The sequence below is a fragment of the Athene noctua genome, chromosome 1 (assembly GCF_965140245.1).
Source record: "Athene noctua chromosome 1, bAthNoc1.hap1.1, whole genome shotgun sequence".
NCBI classification, from domain to species: domain Eukaryota; kingdom Metazoa; phylum Chordata; class Aves; order Strigiformes; family Strigidae; genus Athene; species Athene noctua.
Window position 1 is genome coordinate 129403308 of NC_134037.1, and position 24650 is coordinate 129427957.

The 24650-nt window shown below is 43.9% G+C and overlaps 2 protein-coding genes across 11 annotated transcripts in view; both read left to right on the top strand.

Annotated features, from left to right (window-relative positions):
• GPCPD1 (glycerophosphocholine phosphodiesterase 1) overlaps positions 1–2545 on the top strand; it is a 48617-nt gene extending 46072 nt beyond the window's left edge. For 6 of the 7 annotated variants that reach the window (XM_074927195.1, XM_074927466.1, XM_074927286.1 and 3 more), the window contains one exon: positions 821–2545. In XM_074927195.1, the coding sequence (XP_074783296.1) occupies positions 821–1025 (205 nt within the window). In that variant the 3' untranslated portion in view covers positions 1026–2545. The remainder of the gene's footprint in view (positions 1–820) is intronic. The other variant, XM_074927554.1, reaches the window with a different exon arrangement.
• A 963-nt stretch (positions 2546–3508) lies between these two features.
• Positions 3509–23192, top strand: THUMPD2 (THUMP domain 2 tRNA and snRNA guanosine methyltransferase). 4 transcript variants are annotated; one of them, XM_074928340.1, is made up of 10 exons: positions 3509–5172; positions 5525–5657; positions 6907–7307; positions 8492–8569; positions 9845–9897; positions 10218–10305; positions 10917–10988; positions 11599–11713; positions 13366–13441; positions 15380–23192. In XM_074928340.1, the coding sequence occupies exons 1-10, from the start codon at positions 5074–5076 to the stop codon at positions 15720–15722; spliced, it is 1458 nt and encodes a 485-aa protein (XP_074784441.1). In that variant the 5' UTR covers positions 3509–5073; the 3' UTR covers positions 15723–23192. The 4 variants fall into 4 exon arrangements, with proteins under 4 accessions (XP_074784441.1, XP_074784370.1, XP_074784522.1 ...); XM_074928269.1 differs by having other exon boundaries at positions 3510–5172; positions 13324–13441; XM_074928421.1 differs by having other exon boundaries at positions 5066–5172; positions 5557–5657; positions 13324–13441.
• Positions 23193–24650: the final 1458 nt, after the last annotated feature.

Below are 24650 nucleotides of genomic sequence, written 5' to 3' on the forward strand. Positions count from 1 at the left end.
AGAATTTAAATTTTAGATATAAATAGCATACTGATGTTAGAAATTAATGTTGGGAGATCAGAATGTATCCTTGTAACAAAATTAGGTTACAGGAACATGAATGCTTTTGCTTTATAATGAATTACTATCTTGAGTTATGCTCAGTGCTCACACTGTCAAACTCAAAACGTGTTTTGGATGTGGACAGTCTGGTACAATGTTGACAAGTCAACTCCTGCAGCTTTGTTTGCATGTGTGAAAAGAAAAAACTGAAAAGAGGATATTTTAAATATTGTAGATAGTTAAATTTGCATTAGGTATGAATAAAGATCAGAGTTTTCTGTTTTTCACTCCACCTAATAATAGTAATTTTTTAAAATGGTCCTGAATTGGGGGTGTGTGTAAAATACTTCTTGAAGCAGTAAGTATAAATTCCATTCAGTATTATGTACAAGTAGTCTATCACAGTTGCTTCAAATACTCTCAAGGGTCTGAAATTTTGCATGCTTTTAAGTTGGAAGCCTGGAACTCCGCTCTTACTTTACTGCTTTGTGCCACCTGTAAAATCACATTTTACGGGAGACTGAGATAAATGCCAGTGAGTAGTTTTTTAGTATATCCAATGAAATATTAACCATTGTATAAAAGGAATACCATTGTATATTGCAAGATGAGTGGCAAAACTTAGGGTATTAACCTCAAACGTACTGTTTTCATAGACTTGCTGATACCTGATTTTACTTTAGTAGGGGAAAAAACCCCAGTTGCTTCATCTAGTTTCCATTTCTGTGAACTGTCAGGTTATACTGATCAGTGTGTGTTTCTTTTTTTATTTATTTAGGATATATGATTCAAATCCTGAACAACCAAATATATTCCAGGTGGAGCAGCTGGAACGTCTGAAGAAAGAATTACCGGAGTTAAAAAGCTGTGTGTGTCCCACAGTTAGCCACTTTAAATCCATATCTCCATGTAAATGTCATCATAGTTGCCTGGAAGAGAAAGCTGTAGATAACTTGAAGAGTGTTCAAATGCAAAAGGACTGATCCGAGGCAGACTGCTGTTTTGTATCTATTTAATTTTTACCATTGGAATAGTGCTGTCTATGCCTTCAGATTTATTTATTTTATTTTAAAGTCCCAAAATAGCAATAACTGTGTTCCTCATTCCTGACAGTCCTTGTTAAAATACTCATCCAGCTATAGTTATTGTTCCAGTTTACATACGCAGTTTTAACTTTGTTTTGGTATGATCAAGTCTTATATCTTGAAAAATAAAATGAAGTATTAACACTGTGTTTTTAAAAATATTAAGCAGTCTGAGGAGTGGAAGCTCAGAAACTAACTTGTAGGGAAATTACAATGACTGGATACTGATATGCTAAAACATTGTTTTGACTTTGATTTTTACTTCAATGCTACAGCTTTTCAGTCTGTATCTGACAACAGAAAATTGAGTGATTGTAAGATAAATACAATTAGATCTGGCCTGCATAAATTGGTACCTCATATATATGTATATGCACTGCTAGATCCACCTGTACAGAGCTTTGTGCCATTTTAAAATTATAGATATTTTTAAACTGCATTGCATATTAACTCTTTTTTTTCCCACTTCATTGGACATTTAGGCTGCTGCCATTATTTTCTGATTTGCCAATTCATTGGTACAGTGTCTGTGTATGGCAGTCAGGGGTGAACCACGAGTATGATTTTTTTTTTTTTTGTCTCACAGGCCTGCAGAACTTTGGAAATGTTGCAAATAATTTTAACAGACATATAGAAACATCTTCAGTGGTTGAGAATATTTTCTGCACAGTAACCTTAATAAACGGAATATGTAATATGCACAAACTCTACAAAATGCATGCTTTAGTTATTAAGAATGAAACTTAGGTGTTTGCTGAGGTCCTTGCATCTTTATGGTGCTAGTTATGTGTGCAAAGACTAACTCAACTACTTAGTCTTTGCCTAAAACCACACGCCTATTATTTACAAATGTTTGAAGAAAAGGCTATACCATATGTGGTTCGCTTATTTACATAATACAAATTACTAGCTTTTGTATTTTGCAAGATTTTTTTTTTTTTCCTTGGAGCAAGAATCACAAATGTACTGAATTCAGATAATCAGTGTTCTGTTGGCTGGTATCTACCCTCTGTAGTTTACTACAAAGTCATAGTTTAGAGTTCTTAATAGATATGTATGCATGTCCTTTTTCCTCCAGAAGTCATGCCAACACAACAGCTGTAACTTTCTACTGAAGTGTTTATGTATCATAAGAATGGAAAATATTTATTTTTCTTTTGTAAATTGACAATGAGAACAATAGTGTGTACTATATTCTTTATATACAGTCATTGCTACATAGAACTGATTGTACAAAGTAAAGCCATCGCAAATAAGTGCTTGAGCCTGCACTGCTGAGCAGTTTGAAACAAACAGCTTGTTTCAACTTGCCTTGTGCATTTTAGTATTTAAAGTTTGTTGGTTCTGCACAAACAGCACAGTAATGATTAGGTATCTGGAAGCTGTTTTTTATTTAAAAAAAAAAATTAAATCAAAATTTGGAACTGTGTGAGCTGTGTTTTTGGGAGGGAGGGGGCACTGAACCTGATTCTTGATATCAGGAACCTGTGGCTGTTACCTGATAGAGGAAGTCCAGATTCCTTAGCTCTGTGATTAATTCTTTTTTTTTTTTTTTTTTTTCCTCATTTGTATATCCCTGTGGTGTTCTCTTGACAGATCTTGAGGGCTTTGCCAACAGATGTGCAACCTCTACCTGAGTTACATGTGTCACTGCTCATGGATGCTGGGCAGCACATCCACAGAGATATTTGACAGCTATTTTGTGTGAAGGTGTTTTCAAAGTTATGCTGTCTGAAGCACCCTTACCCACTAATCACGATGTGATGCTGGAAAGAATTTAGGCACCCTTGACAACTTGTTTCCCAATTTTCAGATGCTCAGAGAATAGCATTTGCTTATTCTGTTTTGGGGGGTTGGAGGTGGAAATAAGTACACCCACTTTGGGATGATTTTACAAGATAGTTTTGAGCAGTGTTACAATTTCAATGTATTCTTACCACCTTCTTTACAAGAAATCTGTGGCAGTCTTGACTGGGCTTTACTAGGTTCTTCTGCTGTGTCACTTCTTAACACTCTTGCCATAGGTGCCAGGCACTGCAGCAGGGATCCAGGGAACCAAAGAGCAGGGTTGTGGGACCTGGTGCAGGGGAGTTTTGTTCAGCTAATACCTTACTGTTGCATTTAAGGTGATGAATTGATTTGGTAAGAGATAAAGCCCCTTGTGTTCTAGCTGGTCCTCAGAGATTAGAGGGACTAGGGGCAGCTGGACCTATCTCTTAATAGGTAGGTATGCCAACTGGGGCCGTGACTATAGGCCTGGCACTGGATTCACGAACAGCCCATGTGCTGTAGGGCCGGTTGCATTCAAGAGAAGCAGTCAGGTTCCTGAATAGTATGGTTTATTTTTACACAACATCTACAGATTCTCTAAGATTGCCTGCAATAAATACACAAGCTACAGGTTGGCTATGTAGCACTACACAATGAGAAAGACAACTGCAACCACACACACTTAATTCCCGAGTAATCACTCGCTGTAACCAAGGACTCAAATCTTACCAAGAAGCATCCCTTGGGTGGGGAGGGGAGCACAAAGCCATTGATCTGTCCCTCTGACACCAGACAAAAACTTGGGATTAGTATTTATCTGTAATGACACAGTATGTTCCTCGGTGCGAGGGGTGCGCTGTTTTTTGTGGGAAAAGAGGGAGGATGAGCGAGGTGGGCCAGGCTACTGCAAAAACCATCCTTGAGAGAAGGGAGAAAAGTGAAAGAACAAATCACTGGACCTCCATCCCATCCTGTGTTCTGGGCACCCTGTGTCAAGGAAATGTGTGTTTTACAGATTTTCCTCCATTTTGCATTTTCTCAGGCTTCCAACACTAACCAAACCTACCAAAAATCTCCTCTTGTAAGGAAATGCTGTGGTGACGAGCAAAGACGGGAGCGCCCACCTGTATCGCTCTGTGGGTGTCCATCAGCTGGAAGGGCCAGGATAAGTTTTATGACACTTCATCGGAGGGGGAAAAAATGATTCCTCAAAGAGAGAGTTGCCTTGTTGAATGCAGAGCTCTTCAAGGGAAACTGTGCTGTTACCAAAGAGGATTTCAGGTACTCTTGTGAAATTGTTCCATGCCTACACCCTGCCATGAGCACATGGCTACTCTGCCCTGATACCCAGCTGGGTGAAGGCTCCTTGGAAACGCCGGATCTCTGTGGAGACTTACACAGCCCGACTGCCCTGGCAGCTGCTTTCCCGCATGGCGGCAGCTGGTCACGAAGGTAAGCACGTTGGTCTGGTGAAAGGCGGCCATCAGTTTTCCACTCCTGTTTTTGGAGTGTTTTCGTTCGGGGCCACCTAAAGACTAGACTGTACGTGACTCACAACAGCTGTTTTACTCCATACTCTGTCCCCTATAAATAAGTGGGAAGGGAGGACGAGAACACTGCCCCGTACAACACAGCAGTTCAAGAATCTCAAGTTCCTGATCATCCTGCAGCAGAGAAGGCCTGTCGGGGGAGGGGGGAAGCTGCCGGCTTCCAGCTGCCCTCCTGGCGCTTCCCTCTGGGCTGCGGGTGCCGAATCGCTCACGGGGGGGGTGTCTGCAGATTTTCCTCCCGTACGGTGTGGCCGTAGCCCCCACTGCTGCGCCACAGCAATCCTCCTCTCCCCGCAGCCCGGCCAGGAGCGGCGCCGCGGGCTCCTCCTGAAACGGGAGGAGCGAGAGCTGCGCTGCAATCGCCCCGCCGCCAGCACGGACGGCCCCGCAGGGCGCCGCCTCCTTCTCTTCACGGTGACAAGCGCCTTTAGCGGTGACGCGCTCCGGTGGCGGCGGGGGAAGGTTTGCCCCCGAGCGTACAAATATACTCCGAACCCGGTGCTCTAAGTACCGCTCCCCGGTCCCGGCGCAGGCAGCGGCGGGGCGGGACTCGAGGCGGGCTCACCGCGGAGGGCCGCTCCCGCCGGGCCCTCCCGGCCGGCGCTGAGGCGGCGGGGCCGGTCAAGATGGCGGCGGCCGGGGGCGGGCGGTACTTCTGCACGGCGGGCCGCGGGCTGGAGCTCTTCCTCGCCCGGGAGGTGCGGGTGCGGCTCGGCGCCACGGAGGTGAGGGGGGAGCCGGCGCTCACTCGGGCGGGCCGGGCCCGTGGGGAACGCGGCCTCGTTCGCTTCGCGTCCCGGAGCCGGGCGGCCGCGGCGTGGGGTTGTGCCGTCGGCTGCGTGGGGCCCCGCGGGTCCGGCCTCGGTCACGGAGGGACCATAAGGGCCGTGTGGTCCTGTCCCTGCTGCGGGCAGGGACATCTGCCTCGGTCGGGCCGGGTCCCCTCGCCACCCCCGGCGAGCCGCGGCCTGCGCTACCCTCCTCCCCGCGGAGGTGCGAGCGGGTGTGAGAGGCTGCTCCCGGTGCTCACCCGAAACACCTTCCCGCTTGGGTTTGGTTTCTGTTTGTCCCCCTGAGGTGGACTGCGTCTCAGGAAAAGTCTTCTTCAGCACAGAGGCGGAGCTGGGCGAGCTGAGGAAACTCAAGTCTGGAGAGCGACTGTTTTTGCTGCTTAAAAAACACCCCCCACTTGCAGTTTCTAGAAATAAAGGTGCGTCACTGACTCCTTTCCTCGGGTCATCCCCTCCGGTTTGCTCACTATGCAGAAACGGGAAGCCCCAGTTCGAGTCCTGTTTGTAAAGTTAATGCTTGGTTTATTTATTTACGAACATCTGTGGTTCTAATTGTCAGTAATCAGTTCTGAAGTGTCTTTCATTCAGATAAGTGTTCAGTGCTTTTCTAGTGCTGCGCATGGCTTTAAAACTGTTTGAACTAGTTATTTTACCTGTGTGTGTTGTGCTGGCACTGTGCATATATTTGTGTAACGCCAGCACCTGCCACCCCCTCCAAAAAAAAACCCCAAACCTCAACAAAAATCCCACCTCACCTTGAAACAGAAGTTTAGTTCTGGACCCCTTGTGTGCATTCTAGCAGTGAGTCATTTTCTTTTAGGCAAAGTGGATCCAGATGTGTATCCTATGTCACTTAACTGTTCAGTATGCAGATACCTTGTAATCTCAGCTAGTCGAGTCACGTTCTCTGTCAGTGTTGGAATAAGAATTTCAAGTTAGATGGATTAATATCTGCCTGCTGGTGGGATTTTATCTGTGAGAGCACAGATGGCCTTCAGCTTCGAGGATCAAATTTAACCATGATTCTAAAATTTAAAATGAGATTTTGAAATACTTTTATTTTTTCTCCCTTGACCAGCTTCAAGGTTCTTAAGTGAATTAGCCTCTGTAGTCCTCATGCCTCTCTTGTCATATGTAGCCTAAGAGGACTACCCCCACAGGTCTAACTTTAGGTGTGTGTTGGAGACTTTGCAGGATTGAAGGTGGGTTGGTGAATAGCAAGGAGAGATTTCCTTTATAAAAAATAAACTTGTGGCTTTTATTCTGAGCTCTATCAGGGATTCAGGTTTGTGTCTGTCTTTCGTTTCTGGAAAGTGTCTCGCATCTCTAATCCTGGACCGAATGCTTTCTGGGGAGGATGGCTGGTCCTGTGTCCCTGGGAATGGCTCTCAGAGCTGGTCTGGTTTTCAAGAGCTGTAGCATTCAATCCCTGCACAGTTTAATCTTGCTTGTACAGAGTTTCTAATAAGAGGGATGCATGGGTCTCTGCAGGTGATGTATGTGAGTGTTGCAAGCTCAGATGTGTCTGTGATGTCTGCCACTGCTGCGGTTCCTCGATTTGCATGTTAATGGAATCTGAACACAGTCTGTGTTAACAGGTGTTCTGAATCCATACCAAATCAAATGCTGAGACTGAACTCCTTAACCTGAAACTGCTTTTTCCTCCAGGGAAAATGCTGCATGAGATTAAAAGCCTTGTCATTGATGAACCAAAGTATTGGCTGGATGTTCTCTCTATTTGGAAAAACATTCATGGGTGTGAGGAGGAAAAAAATTTTATGTCTCAAGAAAATCATTTGCCTCTCAAGAGAAAATCACAAGAAGAGACAAATACTGCAACTAAAAGGCAGAAAACAGAACAGACTATGTCTGAGGAATGTCAAGCGGAAGCTGCAGAGAGATATATGTTGCCAGAGAGAAAGATTGATCAAGACTGCTGGACTGAAAGTAAGACTTCCTTAGAAGACCCTTCCAAAAGCAGTGGAGAGAAGCCTCTTGTGAATGAGAAGCTTAGTTTCAGAGTTTCTTGTCGTTGTAGTGGAGCAGTTGCCAAAATACTTCATTCACAGGTATGCTTAAGTATCTGTGTTTTAAAAGCATTTGGCAAAGGTGAAGGGAGATGTGTAGTTTGTCATTTCAACTGTGTTGTGTGTTTTAGAATAACAAACAGATCTAGCCTTTTCCTGTATTTTCTCAAAAAAAGCCCTTAACCTGCATTTTCCTTAAACAAGTGGAAATACAAGGGCTACTGTTAATTTCTGGGCACTATTACCCTGAATACTTTCACATCGATGTCTTTTATTGAGCCTAAGTACAGATAAGAGGTTGAGGTCACTGGGCCTGTAGAGTCTGAGGGGATGATCTGATAGCAGCTTACAGCTATTTAAAGAGTCATTGCAAGGGTAATGGAGGCAGACTCCTCTCAGTTGTGGCAGACGGTGGAAAAGAAAGCACAAAACCAAAACTTTGCAGCTTCGGTGGGCTCTCGTTGGGTATTGGGGAGAAATTGTTCTCCAGGAGGGTGGTGCAGCCCTGGGATGTATCCAGCAGGAGGGGTTAGATCTTGGTCCTTGGGAGAGAGTGGTGGTGTAGAGACCTCCAGGCACCCCTTCCATCCAGCCCTTTTCCCACCTATAATACCCTTCTACTGTGAGAAAAATATAAAAAAAGAAACCCTGTGTAGCTGCAATTTATGTATATTTCTCTTACTTGAAGTTAACAGTAATTTAACTAGATTTTTTTTTTTCCCCTTACTCAAGCTAGTACCTTGGGAAGGTGGGACGCATGAGCCTGCCAATGTTTGCTTAAATTTGTGCTGTGCATTTGAACTCTCATACTGTGAAGGTAGTCAGAGCTGGATGCCACAAAAGCATTAAAATTGTGAGTTGCAGTTGTGCATTCACAGATTTTCTCTTGGGTAATCCAGTTTACAGACATCAGAAATATTTTGTGCGTAATAAGTATTTATAAAACAGTGACAGGTTTTGTTGTAACTTGGGTAGGACTTGAACTTCAGCCACACTGCTGATGAGTGACAGTCATTTTGTCCTGTGGTGTTTGATCTCTGCCCCTCGCTCACTTGCTGTGCCCTGTTGTACTAATTCTGGTGTTTGTATGAGTTGTCCTGGGGGTAGAGAGAGGCTCTTTCTTTTTTTCCCAGATGTTTCTAAGGATTGTGCAGTCAAAGGCTATGATTTGTAGTTTTCTTACTTCTGTTAATTTTGTTGCCTGTGACTGTTCTTGCCCCTTGCAGGAGATCGGAAGAGCCGTTGGCATAGCGCTCATGAAGCAGTTTGGGTGGCAGGCTGATCTGCGGGACCCCGATCTAGAGGTAGTGGTGCTTGTCTGCCAGACGGTGTGTTGATGCTTCCAGAATTGCCCCTGATATCTTCTGTTTTGTCCTCTGCTCCCTTTACACTCAGGACTGTGGCTGCTTCTTTGTTTTTTGGTGCTGAATTTAACTAGAAATCATCTGGTAGTGCTGAGCAAAGATTTTTGGTCGACACTGTGTGTGCGCCTTTGAATACCAGAACTGTCAGTGTCGGCCTGTATGTCGGGAAGGATCCATACAGGAGATGTCTCAGCATCTGCTGGATTCTGTGTTGGAAATGGAGATCACCTGAGCCAGTGGGCAGCTTGTTTAGCCTCTGTAGGGGAAGGGAGCGAGCAGGAAGGTTATGTCCTTAATGAACTGGACTTGGGCATGCTGTTGGAAGAGCCTCCTCCTAGACTCTGACCCTGGCAAGGAGCTTGATGCAAGCTGTCTGGAGACCTTGGAAAAGACTCACTGCTCTTGACAAGCCATTTCTCCATCCCTGTGCTTCGTATATGGAAGCTGCTCTCTGCACTGATGCTGGGAGGTCTGAGGCTGTCTGTAAAAAGTCTTGAGTTCATGTACTGGCTCTGGTTTTCCCAGGCTGTTCATTAAGTCCAGTTTTGTTGAGCCTCAAGTGGGGCTATTGTCCAGATTTTTGCTCTGAAACCATTCAGGTCCTGAGGACTGGGATATTGCAAAAGCATTGTTTTTCTTTTAACTTCCTGGGGAGGGATTGCAGTCATGCAAGACCTGTTGGGGAGCTCAGTCATTTTTGGGGATGCTCCTATGGGACAGGAGGACAATTTATTTGAGCTGGCTGTTCTGGAAGGGTTACACACATTTATCTTCCATCTGAAATGCCCCTTAGTGGTGCTCATGGGGATTTTTTATTGGTTTAGTGTTTGGATTTTTTTGAAAAAGGAAGGGGGTATCTGAAGAGCTGAGTGCTAGTATAATATTCTCCTGCTTAGAGTAAATGGTTTTATGATTAAAAATATTCAGTGTTAAAAAAATTGGTTCTGTAAAGATTCAGGTGCTTTTTGGTGGATTCTGGACTGACAAAATTCCCCTCCCAGCTTGGTTAAATAGTAAATCCTCTTTAAAGTGGCATTCAGTTTATGTAGCGTGATTTCTTCCCACTGATGATAGTTGTCTAAAGCGTACATTTTTGTTGTGAAAAACTAAGATCAGAAGTTTATAGAAACCCCTTCTGTGTCTTGTGTAAATGAGTTAAAAAACTATTGTCATGTCAGGTTGAGAGTTTCTAATGTAATTTTTTTCCTCTTTCAGATCTTCATACATCTTAATGACATTTACTCAGTGATAGGGATTCCTCTTTTCAGGTAGGCATTCTCCTCACCAGATCTGTCTCGGTAGTGTCAGAACAGGCATCATTTCTAAATAGTCTTGCTGTCCACTGTGAGTAATTATCTTCTGGTTTAATATTCAGTGGACTGTCACATTAGCCTTGTGGTCTGTCTGGAGCTTATCTGAGCATGTAAGCCAGAATTTGTGGTTAAATTGTGGATAAAAGCAGAGTGGTTTCTATCTGTCTGTCTGCAGATCTGTCCAGTTCATTTATTCCTTCGTGTTAACATGGGCTTTTCTTGTGGTTGTACCATTGTTTTAAAGTGTGATGTTTTGGTTTTTTTCCTGTTTGCAGGCTTCCATTATCAAACAGAGAGTATATCAGAACAGCAGGACTGCGGTCAACAATTGCATGGGCCATGGCATCTCTGGCTGAAATCAGTGTAAGTGGATGTTCGTGGCAAAGAAATAGTCTTGGTTGAAGGGGGCGTTGCTGCTCATCAGGGTTGGAGCCGGAAGCTTTGAGGAAGTACGGTGATATTGATATTTTAATGCCCTTTGCCCTGATGCATGTGCACAGGGGTTTTGCCTTATCTGTGATCAGAGTGTGCTGTCACCTGCTGTTCAGCCAGATAGTTGCTGTAATCCCAGGTTCTTCTCAGAAGAGGTGTTACTCCTTGTCCAGATATCAGTCTACTTTGCATGATTTTTTCACTGGCCAGGCTTCAAACCTTCTTTTGGGTTGTTTTCCCAAGGGAAACCAGAAGCAAGCATGATCTTTTCCACAGATTAATTTGGTACCAATATCCATCTGCAGTCTGCTCCTAACTTTTTTCCTCTAAATGTCACCTCAAGGCTGGATGCATTGTGCTTAGTGAAACTAGGAATGCTTCTTTCTATATTCTCTTCCAAGCACATTTGGCCTGGTAAACCGGTGATCGTTGTTACTCTGAATTCATGGGCATGTGTAGGTGATGTGTGCATCCCTGAGTAAGCTTGTCCTGGGAGAGGAGTCTGTCTTGCTTGGGAAGCAATAACCCCTTTATGTTTGTAGGCGGGTGCCTTTGTGCTGGACCCCATGTGTGGGCTAGGAACGATACTGCTGGAAGCTGCCAAAGAGTGGCCTGTGAGTATCACAGTGGCAACAGGCGGGACCTTTGCAAGATGGCTTGTAGTTGCATCAAGAGAAATCTGTGCCGCAGTTACACCAAACTCCATTACTGGAAAGCTTGAACCCAACTGATCTTTCTAGGCAGTTGGTAAAACTTTCCCCCACAGGAGTGTCAAGGCAAGTCCTAAACATTTGTGCCGGTGGGTGCTGGGAGCCCTGGATTTATACCCCAGGGTTTCTGTGAGGCAACCGTGGATTCTTGAAACTATGTGTGCTTCTCCTGGAAACGGAGATGTCAGTGGGACGGTACAGTCGGTGTCAGTGTTAGAGGCAGCGTTGCTGTCTGTAGCTAGCTGAGGTCTTGCCGTTAGGACATAGCCTCAATCTTTTCTTTCAAGTTCAGAGTGCCTGGAGCACACCAGGACATGAAAGGAGTGAAGATAGCGCAGACTTCCCTCTTTCCTCCGTCTTCTGGGTCTGTGTATTGCTCCGTGTAATGCCAGTAGATATCCCAGGAAGGGGTTTGTCTCGGAAGAGCTGTGCAACAAGGCAGTTCTGAGAAGGGTTTATAAAATAAATTCACCCGGCTGCCAGCAAAATGACTTTTCTCTTTTTCTCTCAACAGGAAGCCTGTTACTGGGGTGCTGATATAAGCGATTCACAGTTAGAGGGTGCAGATGTGAATATTAGGACTGCAGGCTTGATGGATAAGATTGAGTTACTGAAAGCTTCTGTGAAAGGTGTGTCTGTAGGCTTTCCAGGAGAGACAGGGAATTTTTTTGTGGCTCTGGGACTGTACAGGTCATGTGGGTTCTCCTGGGGGGATGTGCAGTTGAGCTGACTGTCCACAAATAGCTGAGTCATGACTCTGTAGTCCTAGCAAATGGGTAATTATTTGTTCTCCCCTCCCCGCCCCCTGCCTGGGAGAACTTTGGCAATAGTAAACTCGGCAGAAGACAATGAAAATCATTGTCAGACATGGGCAGTAGTTGCCTGTCCTAATGGTAAGTGTATGAATACCACAAAGACTGCATACTATGTCAGAGTTCTTTGTGTCTTACAGGAACACAGCAAGGACAAATCCAAATAAAACGTGGATTGTAACTTAAATGTCCCAGAGGAGTAATAGTGGGGACTCAGTAAGCTCAGCTGAACTGTTGATGTTTTGCCGTAGGAGTCTTTTAAATGACAGTGCCTTTCTCCTGGAAGAGGCTATCTGTTTGCTCTCAGTTCATGAGCTAGTCTGTGGAGAAGGCAGTAATTTTATGACCTCATTTGGACCCCAAAGCCCGAGTCTAAATTAGTCCTTTATGAACTTCATGACAGAAAAAAGCTGGCTGTTTTTCCCTGTGCAAGGGTGATGAAGTCTGCGTATTTTTTTTACCTTGCAATGTCTGTTTCTTACCATAACGCTAAGAAATATTATTTCCTGTTTGTAAGAGTATGTATAGCTTTATTTCTTACTTAAAAGCTGTGATGGGGCTTGGCTTCTAGGCTAATGGAAGGTATTTTGATGTCAGGTTTTTCTAGTACCGCACAAGTAATTGGTGTCTCTGTCACTGGTCAGAAGCTGTTATTTCTGCTTGTCTTGAGAAAGACTGCAGGCAACTTGTCCTTCCATTTGTAGATAAAATTGTTATAAACTTGTCCTGCAAGTGTTGATCCAAGGATGGTCCAAGCAACATCTCCAGCCGGTTCTGGCGTAGAATCACAGCAGGGTTTAGGTGGGAGGGGACTGCTGGAGGCCTTGAGTCCTGTCATCTGCTGGAGTAGGGCTAACCCCAAAGCTGGGCCAGGTTGCTCAGAGCCTTGTCCTGTCGAGATTTGAAGTAATCTGAGGGGTGGAGAACCAATAGTCTCATCCTCTCACATGGTGGCTGTGCTCTGGCCAGCAGAGCCCTTGTCACACAGCCCTTTTCTTGAGGGGAGAAAAGTGGGACGGAGAGAAATTTAGCATGCGTTTCCTTGCCATTCATACGTGTGTCTCTGAACCTCTGCGCTAACTCTTTGCAAGCTTAGCTCCCCTTTCGCGTTGTGCTTGTAAAGATGTGTGTTGAGAAGCAGCAGTTAGATTGGCACCATGCAGTCCCCTGTTCAGAGAGTCCTACTCTCCTACCACCAGTAATGGGGAATCTGTAACATAAACCACACTCTCACGCATTTGTCTTCCCGGTCTGCATTGGGTTGGCAGCTTTGTAGCGCCATTTGCGAGGAAAGGTACGGAAGGAGCTATGAATCCGGGTGTATAACCTGCGAAAGAGCTGGCAGACAGTTTAGTAAGGTGAATGAGGGCACAGCTGCTGTTCATTTTTCAGATCGTCAGATGTAAAGACCTGCCTTTCTTCTGCAGCATTGCCCTTGCCTTCAGAAAGCTTTGACGCTGTGATTTCAGATATTCCATTTGGGAAGAAGTTCAAGGTCACAAAAGACATACAGCTCCTACCGGATATTCTCCAGGAAATTGAGAGGTATGTGTGGCCTTTGACATGCTTGGGGTTTGGTGTAAATGTCATGATGGCTTGCAATCCTAAGTGTTCAGTCAGCTTCAGGTTTACTTTTTTTCCAAACACTCTTCAGCTCTGTAACCTGATCCTGTGCAGGCTGTGAAAGTCTGAGTCCTTTATTTTTCCCTTAGAGGCTGTTGTGGCTTGTCTGGCAAACTCTGGAAGTGCTGATGGTCATCCAGGCTGACAAGGAATGAGCTTGTTGTGTGAGCCACACTCCTAAATGTTCTTTGCAAGGCAGAATGGAGAAAGAGGAGAGGGTGACCTAAACAAACTGAAGGCATGGTGTGGTGGTTTAAGCCCTGCTGGGACTGGAGACCACATTGCCGTTGCCCCTCCCCCACCCTCAGCTGGTCAGGCTGGAAGTAAGGCACAAACTCGGGGTTAAAATAAGGAGAAATTTAATAGAACAGTGTGATAAACAATCTGAACAACAACAGTAGCAATGATGACAACAATAAACAGCAATAACAGTAAGCAAGACAAAAGATATACAGAGAAATACCGCAAATGGTTACTGAACAAGCCTGCCGTGTGCTCCCAGCCACCAAAACCACAAAGGAAAAAGTTCCCATGCTCCCGCGCCCGGACCTGACATCAGTATGGTATGAATAACGTGGCTGGAGATCCCTTCCCCCTCTCTGCTGGGGAAACTTAACCCTATCCTAGCTGAACCAGGACACATGGCCAGGCATATAACGCAATAATCCTTTCTTGGTTGAGGTCTGCTTGTATAAAATCATAGGCTTTCCTTTTGGGTCCACAACTAAGCTTTCACCAGGATCTCTGGCAGGAAGGATCTCAGACCAAAAAATGGTGGTACGCATTTTACTTTCTGTTAGTGTATACTGGCATATCCAGCTCACCACCTGGTCTGCTTTTAGATGCCTCCTTTCCTCTCTTGCCCTGTCTGCATCAGAGTTGAACCAAGCTAATAGCAGGCTGCTTTTATGGGGCAGTTCAAACCATCTGCCCCTTTATTTCATTCCATGGCTGAAAACACTCTGTAAGGTTGCTCTTCAATGGGTGTTGATGTTGCTCACCCAGTGCAGGAATGTGGTGGGAAGATGGTGAAGAAGGTGAGGTTAGCTCCACATAACGGCAGGGAAATCTTACATCAGCTTACCCTGACCCTGCTTCCTTTTGGCCATGCTTGTCTTCTGGTCTCATTTGCTCTGTTGGGCCATCCTAAGCAAAATATTTCCTTGGGAGGGTGGAGGTGAGGAAGAGACCAATACCATGAGAGTTCCACGAGTAAGACTGTTCAATCCACTTGCTGTGAACAGAGCCAGGATAGTCTTTTCTTTCCCCTCTTTCAAAGCCAAGTGTAATATTCGCTCATGTAGTAAAAAAAAATGAATTGCAAACAATGGTTACTTTTAATCTGCTTCCTGAGTTTGAAAGCCATTAAGGATGAGTGGAACACGGAAAGAACAGACATTTTAAAATTTCCAAAGGGAAGGGCCAGCTTCAGAATTGCCTTAGCAACCTGAGAAACTCTTACTGCTCTGGAAAGCAGTTCCTCTGCAGAGTGGTGGAGGCTTATGGGACCCAAAAATGAGGTTTGAAGGTTATAGTGCCCTCAATCCTTGGGAGAATACTAAGAGGGGAAAAAATTGAGTCCATCTTCTGTGTTAACCCAATGGAAAGAACTCCCCAGGTTGGAAAAGTTTGCGAGTCAGGACAGGGCCCAGTTCTCCCATTTAGGAATATTTATAAAGATAGGGAATTTAGCCTTCACTGGGAGGTGCAGTTTGAGTTGACCCATGACCCTGAGCATGCTTAGGTGTTTATTGAATGCAGCTGGCATCTGAAGTGTCAGCAGTGTTGAGTTCTGCACAGATCAAAGAATGCCAGGCAGGATGAACACCTAATCTGATTTTCTTTTCTTGCAATTGCCAGAGTACTTCGTGTTGGAGGGATTGTTGTATTGCTGCTGAGCCAAGATCTCCGTAAGCATATGGATGGCATTACCAAGTGTGCTGAAAATGACTCACCTAATGCCGTTTCTGATAGCACAAGTGAAACTGCCACTGCAAAAGCCCTGAATATTGACGGGGATTCTTCTTCCTTGACGAATGGTGTTGAAGAATCCTTTCTCAGCAGCCGACAGACACAATTTGGGGGTCTGGTGCCAGATGGCATCTATGGGGTTAGTCTTGGAAAGACAGATGCTTTCATATACAAATACAGGAAGATCTCTACTGTTGGGAATCAGCAGATTTCTTGCACTGTGCCAAAGTGACCTTGAATCCTGATACACCTGAAAAGCAGCATGACAACGATCTGGTAGAGGCCTGCTGATCCAAGCCCTGTGCCATTTGTTAGCTTACCACATTTTCTGTGGATGTCCCAAGGTGCTGCTTTTCTCTCTTTGTTTTTTAGGAGAGGTGGAAGATGCCGGCTAGTGTTTCAGATGTTTTTACTGTAAAATATTGTAATGAGAGTCATCAAACCCTTGCTTAGGGAATGCCTCTCAGTATTAGGAGGAGTTCCTTTGGGAGAGAAAGGCTTCATTTGCAGAACTACAAAACCAAATGTGATAATACTAAGTGCAAATGGATTTTCACTTTCAGCATTTATTTTTTTTTTTTTTAGGAAGCACATCTTGTCTGAAGAAGTCTCCCAACTGTTTTTGAGGGCTGGATGTATGCTTTACCTTGCAGTCTTGTATTTTATTTTATAGCTTGTTTCTGCTGAGTTTGAAATGTCACTATTCAGATCTCTTGGAGTGGAAAATAAACTATTTTCTGTATTAATTCTTTGCAGCATTTACGTGTGTCTGACGGGTATGCTTTAGCTTTTTAGGGTGCACAGACTTATTTCTAGCAAAAAAAATAATGCTTCTCCTCACTTGATAATGTTACTCCAAGGGCACTATATGGAAGATGGAAAAACTTGCTAAGTGGATAAACAATTAGAAGTGACTTCTACCTGCAGAGAAGCATGTGGAAGAACTCTCCTGAAAAGAGAGAGGTCTATGCAACAGGTATTTGAGGAGGAATAATCTAATTCAAGGCTTTCCTGTGGCTGCTCACAGCAAAGTATTTTTATAGAGAATTCCTGCAGATTGCTTTCTGATGCTCTTTTGGACAAGGATTTGCAACTTGGCAAGCTGGCATGGACTTGTGCTTTGTGTTCCTCTGCCATGATTAGTACGGAGATAATAATCAGTAGCGTGTCTTGGTTGGTTTGGGCTTTTTTTGCCTTTCTTTTAAAGTTTGTTGTGTGTAGCCTGTTGGAAGCGTTACTTTGTGTGGTTTCCGCAGCCGAGCCTCTACTTTGGAGATCTTAGAATTTGAAGTAAGAACCTGTGGTGCAGAGTGAACTACAGAGAGACTTGAAGGGAACGAGGATATGAGACTGTTATGATCCTGCTGCTGTGAGTCCTGCTGTTTGGCTGGTACCTGGAAACATGCTAGTGCACTGCAAGCAGGGATTTTTGGCTTAAACCGTATTTTTGTAATTATCTGCCCTCCCATCCAAGTTCAGCTTTTGGAGAGGCTTTGGAGAAGACGATAATGAATTCATCACAAGAAAGGTAGTGGGTAACTTGTTCTTGCCATTAGCTCTCTGTATCAAATATGCAGAGTCAACAGTAACATGTTTCTTCTACCTAACACCAGTGTAAGTTTTTGGTAGGAGATGAAGCTTCATGTGGGTTGCTTAGTTCTTAATATAGTCCAGGGATATAAACACTGGATGTAACACTGTTTTCAGTGAGGGTCTGAAGGGAAGATGATGCTTGGGTTTTCAGATTGTTCGGGGTTTTTTTAGTGAAGCTACGTTGCCATGATAGATAGCTAAAATGTTAATACTGCAAAGTAAAACACAGGACTTAAAGTCTGCTCCTGTGTCCAGAGATGCCTCCTCTGAAGACTGCTAAAATTAGTGGTGAAACTGAGTTACTACTTCATAAGACGATTGATGTCTCTGTAACAAAACAGAGTCGGCTATTAGTGTTTTTTTGGAGCTGAGTATTCTGCAGTGTTGCATGTCACATTTTCATTCTCATGGTTTTGTTTCCTGTGTCTCAGTAAACTTACTTGTCAAGTAATTTAGCTTCATCTAAAGTCTAGTTGAGACACTGGTAGCAAAATTGCTTTTCTGATTGCAGTTATGTGTCAGGAAAATTCTTGAATTTCACCTTCTGTTCAGTTTTCTCATCCACAGTGACACCCTCTAGAAAGAGTGAAAGTTAGTTCTGCTGTTGTACAAGTCATTTCTGTCCTTTGTGGTTTTGTATTTCACTGCTGCAAAGAATTTATTTGTGTAGGGTGGCCAGCAAAGTGTAAAAGAAGAGTTAGGGTTTTTTGGTTGTGAAAAAGAGACACTATCTGTCCTACTCAGTTTCAGGAAATATGCCTGAAGTTAAATGAGGTGGTTGCTTAATTTTGTTTGCTTTGTATTTACTTAATCATTTTAGAAAAACTTGTCTGTGTCTTGTTATTAAAGTGCTGTTCTAATCCCTGTTTCCAGGCCCTCTGAAATTTATGCCATCCTTTTGGGGTTCTAAGTGCTGCCCGTGGTATTCTGACAGAGACCATGTTTCTCTTGTTTGCCCCCCTTCTAATACCTTTGGCTTTGGTAGTAACTGCACAGAGATTTGAAGCATATTCTGAGGTGATTTGAGGTCCGTTTCTTTTGTTCATATGATTAGTTTATATCACAGCACATCTTGGGGTGGGGGGGAAATCATTGCTTTGGTTTAATAAAAGTTGAACTTCGTTTGCCATCTGACAGGTCATTCATCTAGCTCGAGTGGGCCCTTCCAAAGATTTTCAGCATTTTATCACAACTGTTGGAATTCCAGTAAAAGGGCCTTTTCTTTTGTAATTAGTGAGATTATTGTTCCTGCAAAGGTATCTGTTATACCATGTCTGCATTAAATCAGTTCTTTTCGTTGTTTTGATCTGATATCCTACTGTTATCACAGAGACAACAGAGTAAGTATTTCCTATTTAACTAGGTAGTGTTTCTCCAGCTTGACTTAGTAGTTGGTGGATTTCTCTTTAAACTCCTCCCCACATGTGGCAATCTAGAGCTCTGGAAGGGGATTGTTCTTTTAGCTACTGGTAGAATGAGGATCTCTAGATGATTTTCCATAGCAGACATTGTATAAATGCTGTGCACTTTTAGTGAAGTGACTGCGTTTTGACACAGGCTTTGGTCTTTGATCTTTGCTTCTGGAAGCCCTGTGTAATGCATTCCCATTGACGTAATGAAATCTCCATGCGAAGGAATTAGTTTCAGGCTCCTGCTCCTGGAAACAGGAATGGGAGGAAAAACTCTTGGCTTTTGCTGTTAACCTCCTCATCAGAAAGCCTGGGAGCTAGAGCGCTTAAGGTGCAAGAAGAAACAAAAAATGAACGCGTGTTTTCTTACATGAGCCTCTTTGAATTTTTTGGTTGCATTTGCCAACTCAAAAATATTTGTTTGAAATTGTTCTTCAGCCCTTATTAATGCTTCCGTCTGAAACCTGTAATTGTCAACTTAAGCAGTGTGATTATGCTAAATGAAAGCATGAGGCAGTGTCCTCCACACACTGAGCTGTTATATGGTGCGTATGCATGCCCCCTCAAAGTAAGAGTCTGAGCCAGCTCTACGCCGTGTCGAGAAAGACCGAAGTACCGTATGTTTCTTAATCTCTCATTTCTGTGAGCTTAGGCAAGGAATTGCTTCACAGCTGATTACTTCAAAGGTATTTGATGGGATCTCATAAAACCTGTCAGGGGTACCTAATCTTCATCCTTTGCAAGGAACCCTTGTGTCACTACAGTCAGGATGATCTTTTTTTAATACCCAGACTATCAAAGGCAATTCACGTTCTTACTTGTGACAACACCTTCAGTGCTAATAACCCAAAGGGCATAGGATGCAAAGTGATATCTTAGATCGTTGGCTTCATGTTTTCTTAAGTCACAGTTTATGCCCTTGAGGAGTTGGTATCCTGCTGTTCCTGAAGGCATTGGTGACCTGCATGAAATCAGATGTTGTGCCTCCTTTCTGCCTTTCATGAGCCCAGGCAAATGCTGGTCCAGAGAATGGCCAGCTGGCCAGAGAGTCCCACTACTGCTGGTGTTGAAAAAAGGAAGTAATGTCTTAAGCTGAAGGTGAAAAAGCAAGGTTTGTGCTTTTCTTCCCACGATTTTCAACAGTTCTTCAGCATCCTTTTTCTCAGGAGAAGAAATCCCTTTGCAGTGGAAGGGGGCCAAATCAGCCACGAGGTGTGGAGAGCTCAGGTTTGGCAAGGCTGCCTGCTGCTGGGACTCTATTCCTTTGACTGGGATTTTGCATCTTCTGCTCCAGATGTGGGGTTTGTTTTTTTTTTTTTTTAGGCTCAAAATGTCAACACAGGTGAGCTAGCAATGATTAATGTAATAAAACTAGAACTGGGTGTTTCTTGGCTGAAATTGGCCATGGAGACTAAATATTTTCATGCTTAAAATACCATTGTACCAAATCAGTTGAGCCCACTTATTGAAGAAAGGGATAATTACTGCCTTTCAGTGTAAGACAAAATACGCTGTTCTAAAAAATAGTAAGCATGGCAAGTGAGGTGCAAGAGGAAAGAATGTAATTGGAGAACAGTTAAATGAAACTGACTAAAATTTCAGTGAGAGGTTTTTTGGACTTAAGTACTATGTTTTCAACCCATGTGATACACAAACCTCTACAGAGAAAATGAGAAGGATGAAATGAGGAGGATGACAAGGCAGAAAAGAACTCACCTGGAGAGAGTGTAGAGGGAGAAGAATAAAGAAGGCAAGGCTGAGCCTTACTCTCTGGGAATTGAGTACATTTCTGGAAATTCTCTTGTAGACTCTTATTAGGACTTCATTGTGTGCTAGATATGTGCTTGAACTGTGCTTACGTTGTGATTTTGCAAAGTACATAATGCCCTACAGGTCAGTTATCCGCCCGCAGGTGCTGCTCTATTAATATGGCTAGACTTGCTGAACAATCTGGGAAGTAAAATGTCCAGACTTCTTGATTAACTTGTATTGTTGGTGTTCCCCTTCAAGATTTAATATCAGGGGGTAGGGAAGTACTTTATTCTCTGGTTTGATCCTTAAGGTCTATGTAGGCAAGAAGGGAAAGAAGTTGCTACTTTCTTCCATTTTTTCTTTTACAGTTCTGGGAATGATTAGAAATGTCTTTATTGCATGCACATTTAAAAAAAAAAAAATCAAGGGACGCCAGTCTGTTACTATGTAGTTCCAGAAGTGTATGTTTGTCACGCTTCTTTTGTTCACACTGAAAGCTGTGTTCTCATATTATCTTGTCTAGTCTTGTCTATTTGGCTTTTTGTGTCAGTTCCCATTGCTGGAGTACTTGGCTGTGCATGATGTGGGTTGCCAGCACAGCTAAGCTGAGCAGCCATGCTGTGTCTCCCTGTGGAACTGAAAAGATAAAACAGGGAAGGAGACTTGTGTAGTGGGGAGAGAACCATAGGGCTCAGCAGACTCAGGTGATGTCAGCTTTTGAAACAGGTGGTATTTGCATAGGACACAGAGCGGTGCTGTATGCATTCTCTGAGCTGTGGACAGGGCTGTGGGTACCTTGCAGCTGGAGTACCTTGCCCTCATGCTGTGCTGATGGGGATAACAACTGGCATCTTGCAGCTGAATCACATATTTTTGGCAGCCTGTGGATACCCCAGTGGCTTCAGCTACCCTCTGTTTGCTCAGCAAGCTCAGTTTCTTGCTGTAGTTGTCCCTTCCAGTTCAGTAGAGGCTGGACTCCCTTGTCTTCAGACAGGCAGCATCCACATTCCAGAAGCGTGGCACTGGCTTTCTTTGCAAGTTTTGCAGATTGGGGGAGCGTGTGAATAATGTTAATAATGTTTAGGCGCCTACTCTAAAGCTTATGCTACATTAATATTTTGGATGCAATGAAAACACTGGTCAAGTACTGGAGGAATCATGTCCTTTCTCAGAGATACCTCTCCATATGTGAAAATAATTATTTGTGCATTCCTCAGTGTTTGCAAGTTTAAAAGTCTTGTTTTGCGGAGAAATCACTCTATAACTTTTGGAGTTATAAAGTGGGTATGTTTATTCAGCGCTGGGCGCATGGGGGATCGCTCCACCACAAGCATGCGCATCGTTTGCAGCTCCCGTCCGGCTTATATGTTACAGAATAGTGCATATTCATAAAACGCCTGTACATATACATAGTCTACCCCCGCCTCCCCTCGCTTCTCGTGGTAATCAGGTCTCCTCTCTTTGTGCCTGTGTATTGAGCTCCTTTGGCCTTGTTCGGTGGGCACAGATTTATGGGCGAGGGTCGCATAGATGAAGTATCTCCTCTTCTTCGCTGATGAACTTTTCACCTCGTCATTCTGCGCAGTCTCAGTTGTTTCCCTGGGCCCTTTCCAAACCACCAGGTCAGTTTGTGCTAGAATCTAGGATGATTTGTTGCTGGAACATACAACTTCAAGGACCATAAGAAACTTCTCTTTGGGCTAGGAGATAGTCGCCTAGCAACGTTATCAACACCTGGTATGTCTTGTTCGAACAGTCCCATACGCCTCCCCTTGTTTTTGTGCAGACCTTGCACCATCAATCTAAGATTGTTTAGACTCCCTGTCTCAGTCTAGCCAGGATACAGCAAGCCATCAGCAACACACCACGGAGAGTAGACAGTGTGTTGTGGTGTTAACTTGCAGCTTGTGGTTTGAAACTTGCTTTCAGTTAAATAAAACACATGTGAATATCAGATTTCTTTTTAAAAAGAACCAAGTAGATAGGTTACCAGTATGTTAATGTGTTGGGAGAAACGTAAAACATTTTCTTAGGTAATGGCTTAGCCAGTTCTGTTGGAATTTGTTGTGTTACATTTGAAATTTATTGACAGCCGTATTTGAGAAGTGGTTTTGGGTTGCAACAATCGATGAATATGAGCTTAGTGTCTGTATTCAACATTTTGGACAATGACTTCTGGTTTAAAAGCTCTTTTGAGTTATTCTGAAGGGTGCTACAGCAGTGCACTGAAAAGAGAATTTTGATATACTTTGAACTTTCCTGTTTCTTCAACTTGCTTATAGAGTCACAAGTTATGTGTGAAGTTACGTGGTTATTTTAGACCTTCAGACTTCTTTTACCTATGAAGTTCTTGAACTTAGTAAGAATTAGTTGGTTTTTGTGAACTGTGTGTGTCTGGTGAACAAACTTCAGAAGAACTTTAGAAATAACATACCAGATTAGCTGTAATTTGCCCTTATCACTTAAGAAATTTCAGAGGAGCCCCACTATAATATACTGAATTACAAAATGGCATTTAACATGTTTTCCTTTGAAAAAAAAGCTGTCAAATATCTGTTACCAACATTCTCTTGCATCTCAATATCTTTCTCACCTTCTCTCTTTAACTTAGCTATAAAACCCCTGCACACCCAAAAAAAAGTCTCTGTTGGGTTTTTAATTTTGTACGTGATTTTGTAGAAAGACAGGGACAGTTAGGGTACCAAAGAATAAGACTTGGATAAATGCCACATCTGTGTCAGTGTTTTATCTGGACATAAGCTGTGAACGGTCCATAAATTTATGTGCTTACCGAGTTTACTGAAAGGTTGCAGCAGCAGCGTGCTATTGAATGTTTTTTGCTCAGGAAGATGATCAGGAAGGGTGTTACATACGTGGCCAAAAATAGCAAAGTTTTGTCATGTTTTTAAGAACCTGGGCTATTGGCAGGGCACATGAAGACCGACACAGTGGGGTCTTGGGGGGGGGGGGGGGGGGGGGGAGCGGGGGGGGGGGGGGGGGGGAAGAGCCCTACCCTGGGGGCTTGTTTCCGGAGCACTTCACGGTGCTGCCCTGGGGCGGAGTGCATCACAGTTTGGCTTTTTGGGAGCCCTTCCACATCTGTTTTTTGGGGAATTCTTGCCTTCGAGGGAGAAGCCTGGGGGTTGTGTACTAGCCACCTTGAACTGTGCTTTGGGGGTGGGGGGGCCTGGTACTGCTTTCCAAGTGCTGACAGTGTCTGTGGCCTGTGCTTACAGTTGTATGAAACCAGCCTGGATCTGTGACGGTTCGTGAAGAGTTATGGTCAGAGACGAGCTGAACGCCATACCTGATAATGGTGAGTATGTCTGTTACTGGTGGTACACAGTATGAATATATACAGAGTGATCTCAAAGTGCAGAAATAATCTAAAAGAAACGCAATGCTCTGTAATTACCTGTATCCTCTGAAGTAACCAGCTACATCATGCGTTAGCTTTTACGAAACGGTTCTGCAAAAAGGGGTTTGGGGCTGGCACATGTGACAATGGAATGTGCTTTGGCTGTATTTCAGGAACGGTGGCTATGAAAAGCAATCCGAGTGGTGTGTTTTATTAACCAGATGAGTGTAGGTTAACCATGCAGCAGTACCTTATGTCTGCCCAGAATGGGCAATGCCTTTGCCTGGAGCTTTGTTTGGGCCGTGACCTTTTTGAAAGGCTTGAGTTCCAGACGAGAGCATCAGTGATCAGATGCACAGAAAGAAGGCAGGACAGCTGAAGGGGAGAGTAAGGGTTGTGTAGTCTAGGCAAGAGAAAATTTGGGGAGAAAGAGGAAAGAAAGGGGAGGTGCTGCAGAGAGACAGGGAATCACCTTCTGGGTCCTCTGTAACAAGAAGCTGGGATTAAGGCCAGGAGGGAATTCTGGGGTGATCAGGCTGGTAAGTGCTGCGGTAGGGGTCAGAGAGAGATGGCACAGCTTTTCACGAGAGTCCTGAACATCAATCCCCAAAGTGTCAGCATTGGCTAGGGCACTTTAGGTGATTCTCTCTCCTTTTGAGGAGAGAGACTAACCAGATGGTCTCTGGAAGGTCTCTTTCTGTCTGTATTTATGATTCATGAATAGATGACATTTATGTCCCTACAGGGAAAAGGGCTTTGGAGAGCAATGGTGACGACAATGATGATGAAGGCAAACCAAATGAATAGGACTGTAATGAACATTTGATAGCTGATGAGGAAGAGGAGTGCGAGCCTGCTGATGAAGATTCTGACTGGGAACCAAGTTCAAAAGACAAAGATAACAAAGAAGTTGAAACGCTTTTGCAAGGAGCATGTAGATTTGTTAAGACCTAAATGTAGCTGCAGGGAGCAACATTACGAATGTCCAATCTGTCTTAAAACATGGATGCACCAGGAGAGGAATTGCTTTGGAAACTGTTTTTTCCTC

Excerpts from the sequence above, each read along its gene's own strand:
- THUMPD2 (XM_074928269.1), top strand. The coding sequence starts at position 5,074 with ATGGCGGCGGCCGGGGGCGGGCGGTACTTCTGCACGGCGGGCCGCGGG. Across the intron at positions 7,308-8,491 it reads CCAAAATACTTCATTCACAG|GAGATCGGAAGAGCCGTTGG; the intron begins GTATGCTTAAGT and ends TGCCCCTTGCAG. Across the intron at positions 9,898-10,217 it reads ATAGGGATTCCTCTTTTCAG|GCTTCCATTATCAAACAGAG; the intron begins GTAGGCATTCTC and ends TCCTGTTTGCAG.